The sequence below is a fragment of the Emys orbicularis genome, chromosome 7 (assembly GCF_028017835.1).
Source record: "Emys orbicularis isolate rEmyOrb1 chromosome 7, rEmyOrb1.hap1, whole genome shotgun sequence".
Taxonomy (NCBI): Eukaryota; Metazoa; Chordata; order Testudines; family Emydidae; genus Emys; species Emys orbicularis.
In genome coordinates, this window is record NC_088689.1 from 100,976,316 (window position 1) to 100,989,470 (window position 13,155).

Genomic DNA, 13,155 nt, shown 5'->3' on the forward strand with positions numbered 1-13,155 from the left:
CTCCTGACCCCTTCCCTTGGCCAATCAGCACGTGCTGTGCAATGCCAGCCAATAGATGGGAAACCCTGCAAAGAGTGGGCCCAAGGATGACATAAAGCTTGCCATAAACACTGGGGAAGGGGGGAGGGAAGGTGGCTTCCAAGCGTGGGGCTAACTCCTCATAGGGCAGGGAGGGGGTGAACCTGTGATGCAGCTACTTGTGCCCACTAGGTGGAGCCCTTGCACCTACAGTGCCCCTCTCCTTCCCTTTGGCCGGGGCCTTAGGACAGGGGGGACTGTGAGCCAGTGTTGATCACCAGGTTTTCCTCACAGATTACCGGCGGCATCTGGGGGCAAGGCACCCATTCACTCACCATATGGAGCAGCGCATGGAGCAACTGAGGCAGCAGCTGGGGGCTAGGAGCACTGGGTCAGGAGGGGTTGGTCAGATGGGTCCACACCCCTGTGTGCCCCACCCCATGAGCCCCCAAACTCCCCTGCACCCCACCCCATCACCCCCAGTTCCTGACCTTGGCACTTCACTCTCTCACACCAATGCCTGACCTCTGACCACCCTAATGCATGACCCCATCCTCTCCCAATCACCTGACCCCCCCCATCCCAGAATGCACTGAGATTTGGAACTTTGTAGACAAAATTAAAATGGATCTTATCTCCTTTGCTCGGACCCATTGCCTCCTTGAGAACAGAACGAGGGGTGCTGTGCTGCAGGGAGCGGGCTTGGAACTCAGGAGGGGACACTCCCTGGCAGCCAGTGCTAACCCCAATGCTGTAGGGCAGCTCTAGGGAGTTGAGGGGGTCGCTGTGCTGCAGGTGGTGGGGAGGTGTTTGGTAAGGGATGTTCTCCTTGGACCGCGGTCCCTATATAAATAACCCCACCCCAGAGGTAGCTGCATCCTAGACTCCCTCCCCTGGCTCTGTTATGAACAGGGTCAATTCCACACACATACCTGGGGGCTGCATGGGAGCTAGAGAGCTGGGATACTAGGGAGGGGGAATGCAGGTCCAGTTGTCAGGGGGGGTGAGGGAACACTGTGGGTCAGGACTGAGGGGCGCTAGCAGAGCTGGGGCAAGGAGACTGGGTCAGGACCGAGAGGCACTAAAAGCTGGGGGGGAAGGGCTAGGACGGTGGAGCGGAAGCTACAGGCGCTAGGCCATTTCCTAGCACCCACATTGCCATGTTTCCAAGGCGTTTTTTAAATCCTCAGTCCCCTCCACACACACCCACCGACTCACCATAACTCTGCCACCTGTTGGCCATAGGTGAGAATAGCAACCCCACTCCCCCAGCTCCCTATACCAGGCAGGGCTTCCCCCAGGTCAGAGACAAGAGACAAGGGCTTTCGAGTTGTGCCAGGGGCATAAGGGTTGCAATGGGGCTGCTAGGGAGTGGGGATGAAGGGCTGTGAGCAGCCCCTAAGCCTGTGGGGAACCCTGGCCCTCCCTTTTCTCACATCCGTGTTCCATTATAAAGCCCTCTGCAGAGGCTAGAATTTGTGCAGATTTTAGGAGTCACCTGTGAACTGAGTTTGTTGCTCCTTGAATCAGTCTCCTCTACCTCCCTTATCCCATAAAATCAGCAAAAATATGCCTGGGAGGGGGGCAGGCAGGACTGAGGGGCATTGGCAGAGCTGGCTTGGGCAGGGCTAAGATGGCAGGCATCTCTGAGGATGATAGGGCCCTGATCTCAGTTTTGGGTCTGTGCAGTGCCCAACATGCTTGGTCCCTAGGATAACGATATTGTGATAACATTGCTATGGCAGGGTACACTGTTCAAACAGTCTTACTGCAAGCAGTGCTCAGTTCTGAAGATTTGCTTCCTTGTTAGTTTTGTAATGGTCATTCATTTGGGACGTCGCTGTTGCAAGCAGCTAGAGTTTGCTTCCTGCCTTTATCTCTCTAACTGGAGACTTCCCCGGGACCCAGGCATTGGTCTTCTGTCTGAGATCCCTGAGAGAAGGATCATCCCCTGTGAGGTTTGCAACCACCTCTCTTTCAGGACTGGTGCATCTAGTGTAAATAAACAGCTGATACTAAGAAAATCTCCACATACATTATAAGGGACCCCTATGATTATCTAGTCTGACCTACTACATAACAGGCCATAGGATGGCCATGATTAATTCCCATTCAGACTAGAAAAGATCTTAGAAAAAAAACATCTCATCTTGATTTAAAATTTGCCAGTGATGGAGAATCCATCACAATTCTCGGTCAGCTGTTTCAATGGTTAATTACTTCACTATTAAAAAATTGGGCCTTATTTCCTGTCTGAATTTGTCTAGCTTCAACTTCCAGCCCTTGGCTTGTGTTTGACCTTTGGCTGCTAGATGGAAGAGTCCATTATTAAAGGCTTTTTTCCCCATGTGTAGGTACTTATAGATTGGGATCAAGTCACCTCTTAACCTTCTCTTTCTTCAACTAAACAGATTAAGCTCCATGAGTCTCTTGTTATAAGGCATGTTTCCTTTATGATTCCTCTGGCTGATAATTGTGTTAGGACCTTTCTAAATCAGCTTATCATCCAGAAAAAATCCAGTTCTTTTAATGCTGTCTCTGCTTACTCTGCAGTCTGGTCCTTGTGTTGGGACCTTGCTTTAAGTGACAGCAACCAGGAGATGCTCTGCAGCTGTGTCCCATTGATCTGAGGCTCCTGAAAGCATTGATTGGCTTGCTGGTGAAATTCTCAGGCACTACTAACCCTGGAGCTTTGCTGTTCACGTGTGCCAGCATCTTAATTAAAACTGGTTCCCACTCCTTTTATATTTAATGGGCTAGTGGGAAGGGTTGGGGGATTGTGGGTGGGTGTAACTAATACAGCAATGCCTACCTGGGTTTGCAGAGGGCCTGACCATTGCTCTAAGAGGGAGGAGCTACTGACCAGGGGATGAATAGCAACACAAGGTTTTTGTGGTAGAGTTGTGATGGCAGGGGAAATGTTGGGAATTGATCCTGGTTCCATGTACCAGTGGCTGTGATAGGTGCTGGGTCCCTGGGGGGACCCTGAATCAGAGCTGAGAGAACACGTCACAGAATTTGATACACTCCTGTCTCTGGGCAGCTCCTAGCATGGGACAAGGATGGCAACAGCTGGGGTACAGGAACAGTTACCTGGTTACCAGGAAGATGCGGTCTTGATTACTGGGGAGAGGAGAGAATGGTTACCTAGTTACAGGAGGCCACTGTTGTAGTTACTGGGGGGTGGGGATGGTTACCTAGATAGCGGGAGGGACACAGTTACCTGGTTACCAGGAGGGTGTCATGTTGGTCAAAGGGATGCCTGTTCTGCCTGGTTACAGTGTTAGCAGGCAGCCCCCTGTGATGTCAGAGATGATACCCTAAACCTTTCACCAGATACATGGAGGGAATTGCTGGAGCCCCATCCCAGAGGGAACATGGAGCAGGTATGGAGGGAACATGGATCCCAAGGAGTGGAGGGGCTCAGTAGTAGGTGTAAGAGGCAGCATTGTCTAGTGAGGAGTCAGGACTCCTAGGTTCTATCTCTGGCTCTGGGTGGGAGTGGCATCTAGTCAAGAGCAGGGCAACATTGTTGGAAATGCTTCTCCCAGTCAGTGTAGAGTGACTGCCCAGCCCCCAAACCTCTTTGCGAACCCTTTTCCTCATGCCCTGGTGTTTGCCTCACCCCCAAGGGGCAGAGTTAATGGCCCCTTCCCTTGGATCTGGGAGTGGTGGGTAGGTGACAGTTCCCAGCACCATGAGGATGGCATTTTTTACCTTGGCAGGATGTATCTAGAGGGGAACAGGGTGGGGCCAGGACCCGGGGGGGTGCAGAGGCTAAGGTGGGCAGAGCCAAGACATGAGGGCAGGAAGGAGCAAGGCCTGAACCAATAAGGAGGAGGAGTCATGGGCTGTTCGGGCACCATGTTCCATTTAACTGGGTGGGTGTTGCTCTCCCTAGGCAGGGCACATGTATCAGTTCACTTGCTGTAGCTGCCCTGACTGGGCCTGAGGAAGTTGCCCACCTGGTGACCCTCCCCCACTGCCCTGTCCTGCACCTGTAGGTGCCACAGGGATCCCCCAGGCATCTCCCCTGTGCCCAGTATGGCCCAGTCCCGGCTGGGGGCATCACTAGTCCTGAGTTCTCTGACCTGACACACACACAGGGACCCAGGAGTCCTGATTCCCAGGAGCCATATAGGCAGGGACAAGGAGAGGGGAGTGGGTTCTCTAAACACCATAGTCAGAGCTGGGGATAGAACCCAGGAGTCCTAACTCCTAGCCCCCTGCTCTAACCTGCTGCTCACCCCCCACTCCCCTAAGCTCTGGGGACTTTCCAAACCAGTTTAGCAGGTTGTGGAGGAGGCTGAAGGTCAAAGAGAACCTCCCACTCCCCCATCTGGCTGGGACAGTGCCTGCATGGGGGTTCCCCTCGTGATGAGCCGACTGTCCCTGCTCAGAGTCAGGGTTGCTTATGCCAACCCAGGAGCCCCGTACAGGCACAAAGGGCATACCAGGACTCCTGGGTTCTATCTCTAGCTCTGCCACTGACCTTGCACAAGTCCCTTCTCCTTTCTAGAAAAAGAACAGGAGTACTTGTGGCACCTTAGAGACTCCTTTCTGTGCTTTAGTTTCCCCTTCCACCCTTTGTCTATTTAGACTGGAAGCTTTTCAGGGCTGTGTGTCTGTGCAGTGTCCGGCATGATGCGGGGCCCCCATCTGGGTCAGGGTCTATGCAGCAGCACCCAGTGTGATGGCCCCTGGGGGCTGAGTGGGTAGGGTAGGCAGAGTGGGGTGGGGATTTCCGAGCAGTACAGTCAGTCGCTAAGAGTCTGGGAAGGCCCCAGGCAACCTTCCAGTGCCTGGGAAGTCAGGTCACACCTGTGTTTGCAACTAAACCGGACCCAACCCAGCCAGCTGGGTTAGCAGGGGTGGCTGCAACATACACGCACAGCCCTCTGCTATCCCAGCCTGGGCTCCCCTCCAGCACTGCCAGTGGCCCTCAGTCCTGACCCACGGCCCCTGCTACCCCAGCCCTGGCCTCCTCCCCCTTCCAGCTCTTCCAGCCTCTCAATCCCAACCTGCAGCCACCTAGTGGGCTGGTTGGATCTGCCCTGGGGAATTAATACTAATGACACTTAATGAAGGGCCATTTGTTTGGCCATGTCAGGCAGAGGTGAGTAAATGAGTCCCATGTGACTTGGGGGTGGGAGTGACAGCTGGGTCCTCCTCAGGGGCTCAAAGTGACCTTCAACGACCTTCAGCTCCCAAGGCCAGGAGGAGGCAAGTTCGGCTGGGCAGGTACCAGGAACGCGAACTGTGGTGGGTTAGAGCAGGAGGGCTAGGCGGTCAGGATGTTCCCCAGCTCTGCCTCTGACTTGCTGTGTGACCTTGGGGGCACATCTCTTCCCCTACTCTGTGCCTCAGGTTTCCCCTGTGGCCACTGGGGATCATGCCTTGACCTGACTCTCAGGGAGTGGTCAGGGCTGGTTCCTGAGGATTCAGGAATAAATGTGTGGGCTTTGAGATCATCAGGTGTGTAGGGCAGAAAGAGTCTCCTCAACTCCCAGGATGTGCCCCCCAGCAGGACCCCCCCCCCCAGTACATTCCCCTGAGTGGTTTGGCCTGGGCGTAGAGTCTCCTTAGGATCACCCCAATCTGGGGAAGTGTGGTTAGACACTGTCCCATTTACTTGCTCCCAGGAGTCTCGCCTCCTGCCCATTAAGTGAGACACACAGCCCCAGTGTGGTCTAAGCTGCCCCTTATTTATTTCCCCCTTTCCTCCTGCTATATGCCACCCCATGAACCTACTGCCACCTAAAATCGTCCCCATGATCCTGCAGCCCCACACTTGCTGCCCATTGAGAGGCTTCAATCTTTTCCACCCACAGCAGGCTGAATTGTCCCCACAGGATTCCCCAGGACCCCCTCCCCCAGCACCAAATTAACAGCCCTTTATTGCTCCCATCAGATCAGTGACCACTCTCTGAAACCCCAGATCAGTTGCCTACCCCAATGACCCCCAATAACCCTCCAGACCAACCCCCTGCCCCAATGACCCTCATGATCCCACAGCCCAGCCCCCAATGATCCCCTAGACCAGTCCCCTACCCACATTGACCTCCATGATCCCCCAGACTAGCCCACTATCCCCAATGATCCCTCAGACCAGCCCCCTGCGCCAATGATCCCCCAGACCAGCCCCCAATGACCCCCATGATCCCCCAGACTAGTCCCCTCTACCCCCATGATCCCCCAGACCAGCCCCCCCCCGTCCCAATAAGCCCCCCCTTAATTCCCCGAATGTCCCCAGCAGGTCCGTGCCCCTCTGACTCCTCACAGCCCGGCCCCCAGTCCCCAGCCCGCCGGGCGCGGCGCTAGCTCGGGGGGCGCAGCGAGGTTGGAAGTCAAGGGGCGAGCGCGTGCAGCCAGGCCCCGCCCCACTGCTGCATATTCATGAACGCGGCCCCGCCCCTTCCATTTGTCAGCTGGGAGCCCAGGAGGAAGTGCGCCGCGATGTCCTTTTGTGTCCTACACTCGGAGCGCAGCGCAGCGAGCCGGGCTGAGCCCGCGCCCATGGCCCGGCCGGCCCCCCGCGTCCCGGGCCACTGAGCCCCGCCCGGCCCGGTCACGCCACGCCGGGCCCCAAGGTCAGTGCGGGATCGGGGCTGGGGGGCCCCCACCCGGCCCATGTGACTCCCGCTCCGCAGGGGGGGCTTGGGCGCGCACGGACGGGCGGACACGGAGACAGACGGACGCTGCAGGGACAGACAGTCACGGGGCGGGACTCGAGGGGACACAGTGGGAACAGGCGGACGGACAGACTTGCAGGGGCACCGGGGACACATGGACAGACTTGGGGACGTGGACGCTCCTGGGACCAGACAGATAGACAGGGGGCTGCCCAGTCGGACACGGACAGACTCCCAGGAGCACACGGACAGACATGGAGCCTGACTGACAGACACGCGCACACATGGCCAGCTGGGACAGGGCTGACCACCCAGGCGCACATGGAGATCCAGGGGGTGGATCCCTGGGGAAACACAGACACCTGGACAGACCTGGAGACTTGCAGGGAGGTGAGCAGTTGTATCCTGGTGCAAGAGCAGGTGTCTGTGTAAGTGACCATGCGTCAGTCACACAATCTCCTGCCAGGACATGGCATCTCATGCCCCCCTGGGGCCTGGTGGGCACCCTGTCCAGCTGGTATGTGTGGAGTAACTGGATGGGGGAGGGGAATGGCAGGTGTCAAACTGCCCCTGCCCCCCAAGCTCAGGGCTCCATGACCAGTCAAGCCAGAATCCTCCAGGGTCAAAGGTCACAGTCCTGAATTGGCCCAAGGCCTGACCCTGAAGGGGGGAGTGTGTGTACAGAAACAACAGGGGTGAGCTAGGATGGGATTAGAATGGGGAGGCTTGGGAATTCTCCCCCACACCAGAAATCCAGAATCCCCCTCCCCCTCCGCACCTCCAGCACATGATGGGGCCAGGAACCACCCACCCAGATGATGGGTAATGTCATTTAGTGGGACTCGCTTCGACTGGGAGCAGAACGTGGTGTCACCCCTCCCATACATACCAGCGTGCCTTCTGGCATACGTTCCTATGGTCCATTGCACCCCCTGAGGGGCGGGGGGAAGAAAGTTTGACCAACTTTTCTATCTCTGTTCTACAGATGGGAGGGAGGTTACTGGGGGAGGGGTATGCATGTTGGGGGGAGGGATGTAGAGGCAGGGTAAGGATTGGAGTGCAGGGGGAAGGAGGGTGAATGGGTTGGGAGGGTGGGGTGAAATGGGGGTACTTGGTCCCCGTCTTCCCCCCAGTGTCTGTCCCAGATGTCTGGGTCCCAGTCCTCATCCCAGTCCCCAGGGGCTGGGAGTGCCTTAGGGCTCCAGATTAGTCCCAGGTTAGTCCAGGGGGTTGGGCAGATATGGGGGGGTGCAGGGAGAAGGAGAGTGCATGGATAGTGGGGTGCAGAGCAAGGGTGGAGATTGGGGGACTGCAGAGGGGGAAGAGTGCAGGAGAGGGGGAAGAGGACAGTCTTCTGTAAGCACAGTGGGGCACGATGGAGGGGGTCCAGGCCTCATTTCCCCTCCGCCTGCTCTTGCGTAACTCCCCGCCGCGGGACATTAGGAAAGAGACAAGACGGCACAAAGGGGACAAAGGTCGGGGGGGAACATGGGGACAGACAGAGTAACAGACACGGCTGACACGCCTGAAATGCTCTAGGGGACTGGGATGCCATGCATGGACACAGTGGGGAGCACACTGACATGGGGCTAACACACATGGACACAGCCCCTTCCTCCCCCGCCCCAGCTGGACTAAAGGTGGCCTCTAGCATTCATTCCTGGCCCAGTCTATGCCATCCCAGACACCTGGGTTCCATTCCTGATCCCAGTTTCTCCCCCTCCTCATGGGCTGGGAGTGCTGCCAGGTTAGTCCCAGTGTGAGGGAGGAGGGATGTGGGTGCTGGGCTTGCCTATGTGTGTTTGCGGAGGAGGGTACAGGCCTGCAGGGCTACGACCCCTCCCTGACCCCACTGGCTCCATCGGAAGAGTGCCCTGCCTGGGTCCGTAGGTGGGGAGCACAGACAGTTCAGCCATGCCTCCCGTCCCCCCAATTCCAGCAGATCCCTGCTCCTCAGAGGCCCCCTGCCCAGAAACTCCTCCAGAGCCTGGCGCTGAGTCAAGCAGGGAGGGTGGGAGGTGCCCGGGGGGGTGAGCCCTGGAGAGTGTGTGTGGGGTGTCTGAGCCCTAGTGAGTGGGGGTGGATGTGTTGGGGAGGGGGAGCTGTCTGAGCTGTGGCCTCCAGACTAATCCCTCTGCCATGACCCTTATCTGCCTCCTGCAGCCTGGGTTGACTTGAGCCCTGGGGAGGGGGTTAATTCCTGTACCGGAGCTGGGGGGAGAGCACAGAGCTGAGGCTATTTCTGCTTCTGGATTGTTGGTACCACCTTTTGCCATCCCAGAGACCCCCCCCTTGTGTGCCCACGCACAGCTCCCCCCAAGCAAACACACACACAGCTCCCCGTACCCGCCCCCAGCCTGCGATCAGAGTCTCTCTCTCTGTGACCTTGAGCCTGTCACATGCCCGACCCTGAGATACTGGAGCTGGCACTGGGAGGGGGAGGGAGTGTGCTGAACATCTGGGAAGAGGCCCCTAGGTTTGGGGGGGATCCCGGGCAGGGGAGCCCAGCTCTGAGGGTCACAGCTCTGACATCAGAGCCAGCAGTATGGGACTGAATCTCCCCATGGCAGCTTTCCCAGGGCCCCCAGGGGAGCGACCGGGATGTGGAAAGGGACCTGGGTGCCTGGGATGGCAGTGCAGGGCACTCGACCCTAGGGAGCTCCCACAGAGTCCTGGCAGAGTGTAAAAGGGCAGGGATTGGGCAGTCCAGATGGGGGAGAAGTGTCTCACTGCCCCCCTCCCACACCTCCCGTCTCCCACATATATCGTCCCCTGCAGGCCACCCCAGCCATGTCGTCTCGGGATCACCGTGCTGAGTTCTTCATCAAGACGGAGCCGGCCTCCCCGGACAGCCTGGCCCAGCGCAGCCCCAGCGGCTCCTCCGATGCCAGTGGTCCTCCCCATGACCCCGAGCCAGGGGCACTGACCCGCCGGCGCCATGACAACAACCCTGATGAAGTCTTGCCCCGGGGCAAGTATGTGCTGAGCTCCCTGCCCAAGCGCCTGTGCCTGGTGTGCGGGGACGTGGCCTCGGGGTATCACTACGGCGTGGCCTCCTGTGAGGCCTGCAAAGCCTTCTTCAAGCGCACTATACAAGGTAACCCCCTGCATACCCCCAGCCTGGGGGGGCCCTCAATCCTGAACCACAGTCCCTGCTATCCCAACCCCAGGCCCCTCCTCCGCTGATTGCTGCTGCGTGGGTGGGTAGTGGCTCCCTGCCCTTCAGTGCACTTGGAATTGGGTCCCGGTTTCCCAAAGGGGGCCAGTCACACACCCCTGCCCCTGTGTCAGCTTTCCAAATGCTGGGGGATTGGCTCAAGGGAGGGTGACAGCTCCAAGGAGAGGGGATGGGGCAGCTGCCCCAGGGCTCCCTGCTCATGGCCAGTTGGTGATTTTCCAGGGGCGGCGGGGGAATTTGATTTCGCTGAAATTGTTTTATTTTTCCCTTGGGAAAATTGAGATGAAATCTCTTGAGTGGAGCCCAATAGACTCCACCAGCCTCAGCTGCTGCAGGGCGTCTTGGGAGCTGTAATTCAGATGGCTTGCATTCCCCATTCTCCTGTAGGCTGGATTTCCCAACAGGACTACATCTCCCATGATGCACCGTAGTCTCCCTTGCTGAGCCTCCCCAGTGCCTGCTAGGCGCTGTAGTGCAGGTGTTTCATGGGGTGGTTCTCCTCTCTGGGCTGGGCTACATTTCACAGGATGCACTGCGGTCTTCCCTCTCCTAGCTGCGTTGTGAGAGATGTAACCCAGGAGCTTGCAGCATTAAGGGGGAGGGTTGCTTCTGCTTTGTGGGTGGGTGTGTGGCCCTGGCCTCCCATTCCCTTGGGACTACATCACCCGTCCCCCCAGTTCCTCCTCCATCTCTCAATGGTTTGGCCCCACCTCACTGCATGCCCCTACTTCCCCAACCCACCACAGGCTCAGCCCCATCTCCTCTCTCCCCCAGGATTTTCCCCACCACCACTTCAGCTCATCTCCTTCCTCCGTGTTCCCCCACATCTTCGGTCTCAGACCCTGTCTCCCCCTGAACCTGGTCTCAGCCCCGTCTCACCCCGCTCTTCCCCCAGGCAGTATCGAGTACAGCTGCCCAGCCAGTAACGAATGCGAGATCACCAAGCGGCGCCGCAAAGCCTGCCAGGCCTGTCGGTTCACCAAGTGCCTGCGCGTCGGCATGCTCAAGGAAGGTACGGGGGGTGGAGGGACACAGGGTGGGGGCTAGGGGGAGAGCACAGTGGTTGGGGGGGGCTGGCAGGGGGAATTGGGAGGGAACTTGGGGAGGGGGAAAGAGCTGGGGGGATTAGAGGGCTGCTTGGGGGGCAGTGGATGGTGAGCTGGGGGACAGGTGTGGGAGGCAGGATATGGGAAGGTCAGGTAGCCAGGGTAATGTCAGGGGGAACCATCAGGAGAACCCTGGGGGGAAAACAGCCCCTCAGTTTCCCCCTGCTGTTATGAGAGCAAATTGGTCCCCTTGGGAATAGGGGAATGGGCAGGATGGGTGGGGAAGAGGGAGGGTTTTGGGGGTGCATTCTGACCCCACATCTTCTGCTCTGCCCCTTAGGGGTGCGGCTGGACCGTGTGCGAGGGGGACGCCAGAAATACAAGCGCCGCCCTGAGGTGGATGGGGCCCCATTCCCGAACACATTCGCCACCCCCCAGATTGCCACAGCGACCAGCAAGAAACCAGGTGAGTGGGGTGAGGCTGTGGGTCAGGATTAAGAGGCAGAGTAGGGCGGAGGGGGAAGCCCAAGGCAGAGGTAGCAGGGGGCTATGGGTCAGGATTGTGGGGTACGGGCAGATCTGGGAAGAAGGGAGGATCCCAGGTGTGATAGGGTGTTAGAGGGGGATGGGGTGCTGGGGAATCTCCTTTCACATTGCCCCCTCTCTGCAGCCCCCATTAACCCCATGGTGTCCCACCTGCTGGTGGCGGAGCCTGAGAAGCTGTATGCAATGCCTGACCCAGCGCTGCCCGATGGGCCCCTCCGTGCCACCAGCGCCCTGTGTGACCTGGCTGACCGCGAGATCGTCGTCATCATTGGCTGGGCCAAGAACATCCCAGGTAGGGCCCCACCCCCCCTACAGCATTCTTTATGACCCCCATCTCCCGCCCAGCGTGGCCCCCATCCCCATGTGCTGCCCCTCCCCCAGCGCTTCCCTCCTAATCCTGTCTCCCTCACCCCCTGCAGGTTCCTGCAAAAGGGTGCCTAGCCCTGCTCCCCTGCCCCCAGGGTTTCCAGCTCCAACCTCCATCTCTGCTTCCTAATCCCTGTTCTCGTCCCAGCCCCCTAACTCCTGTCTCCCCCTTCCCCGCTGCAGGGTTCCCAGCCTGCGCTGCCCCCTAACTCCCGTCTCTCCCCTGCAGGGTTCCCGGCGCTGTCGCTGGCCGATCAGATGAGTGTGCTGCAGAGCGCCTGGCTGGAGGTGCTGGTGCTGGGTGTGGCCTGGCGTTCGCTCCCCTGCGAGGACGAGGTGGTCTTTGCGGAGGACTTTGCGCTGGACGAGGAAGGGGCGCGCGCGGCAGGGCTCTGGGAGCTGAGCGCTGCCCTCCTGCAGCTGGTGCGCAAGTACCGTGCCCTGCGGCTGGAGCGCGAGGAATACGTGCTGCTCAAGGCCCTGGCACTCGCCAACTCAGGTGGGTCCTGCCCTATGGGGGCTTGGGGTGGGGGCAGTTCTCTGCACCTGGCTTTCATCTCCCCGGGCTGGGCTCAGCCTCCTTCCCCCCAGGCTCTGTCTGCCACAGCTCCCTCCTTGACTCCCACCCCAGACTTCATTCAAGGACATGGTGGCCCCTCCGACTTGGTGCACAGCAGTGACATGGCAGCCCTCCCCCCGCCTCCCCCTCTAACCCTGTATGATTCTCCCCCCACACCCAAGTGCACATCAGCAACGTTGGCCATGTCCCCGCCATGGGTCTCCCCAGACTTGGTGCATAGTGTTCCCCCCCAGACTGGGTGCACATCAGCAACACTGGCCACGCCCCCCACTCTAACCCCCATGGTCTCCTCCCAGACTCGGTGCACATTGAGGACATGGCAGCGGTGCAGCGGCTGCGGGACGTGCTGCATGAGGCCCTGCTGGAGTACGAGGGCAGCCGACGGCCGGAGGAGCCGCGCCGGGCGGGGAAGCTGCTGCTAACGCTGCCCCTGCTGCGCCAGACGGCTGCCCGCGCCCTGCACCACTTCTACGGCATCAAGCTGGGAGGGAAGGTGCCCATGCACAAGCTCTTTCTCGAGATGCTGGAAGCCATGATGGACTGAGACATGCCCCCGCCTCCCCCTCCCCGCCATGTGGGGGAGACAGAGGCATGGACCGGGGTGAGGGGCCTGGGGACAGACACAGACCTGGGACAGGGAGACAGACACGTAGATGCGGGAGAAGGGCAGGGTGGAATGGGGACAGACACGCTGGAGAGACACAAACGGGAGGAGTAGGGATGGGTGGGGGTGAGGACAGACACATGGACACTGGGGCAACAGGTGCTGGGGGGACAGACACAGACGCT

The 13,155-nt window shown here is 58.9% G+C and overlaps 1 protein-coding gene across 1 annotated transcript; it reads left to right on the plus strand.

The window, feature by feature from the left end:
• Positions 1-6,971: 6,971 nt before the first annotated feature.
• On the plus strand, positions 6,972-12,910 carry ESRRA (estrogen related receptor alpha). Its single transcript, XM_065407493.1, has 7 exons — positions 6,972-7,040; positions 9,429-9,747; positions 10,724-10,840; positions 11,215-11,340; positions 11,545-11,712; positions 12,016-12,285; positions 12,663-12,910. The coding sequence occupies exons 1-7, from the start codon at positions 6,972-6,974 to the stop codon at positions 12,908-12,910; spliced, it is 1,317 nt and encodes a 438-aa protein (XP_065263565.1).
• The last annotated feature ends 245 nt before the right edge of the window (positions 12,911-13,155 follow it).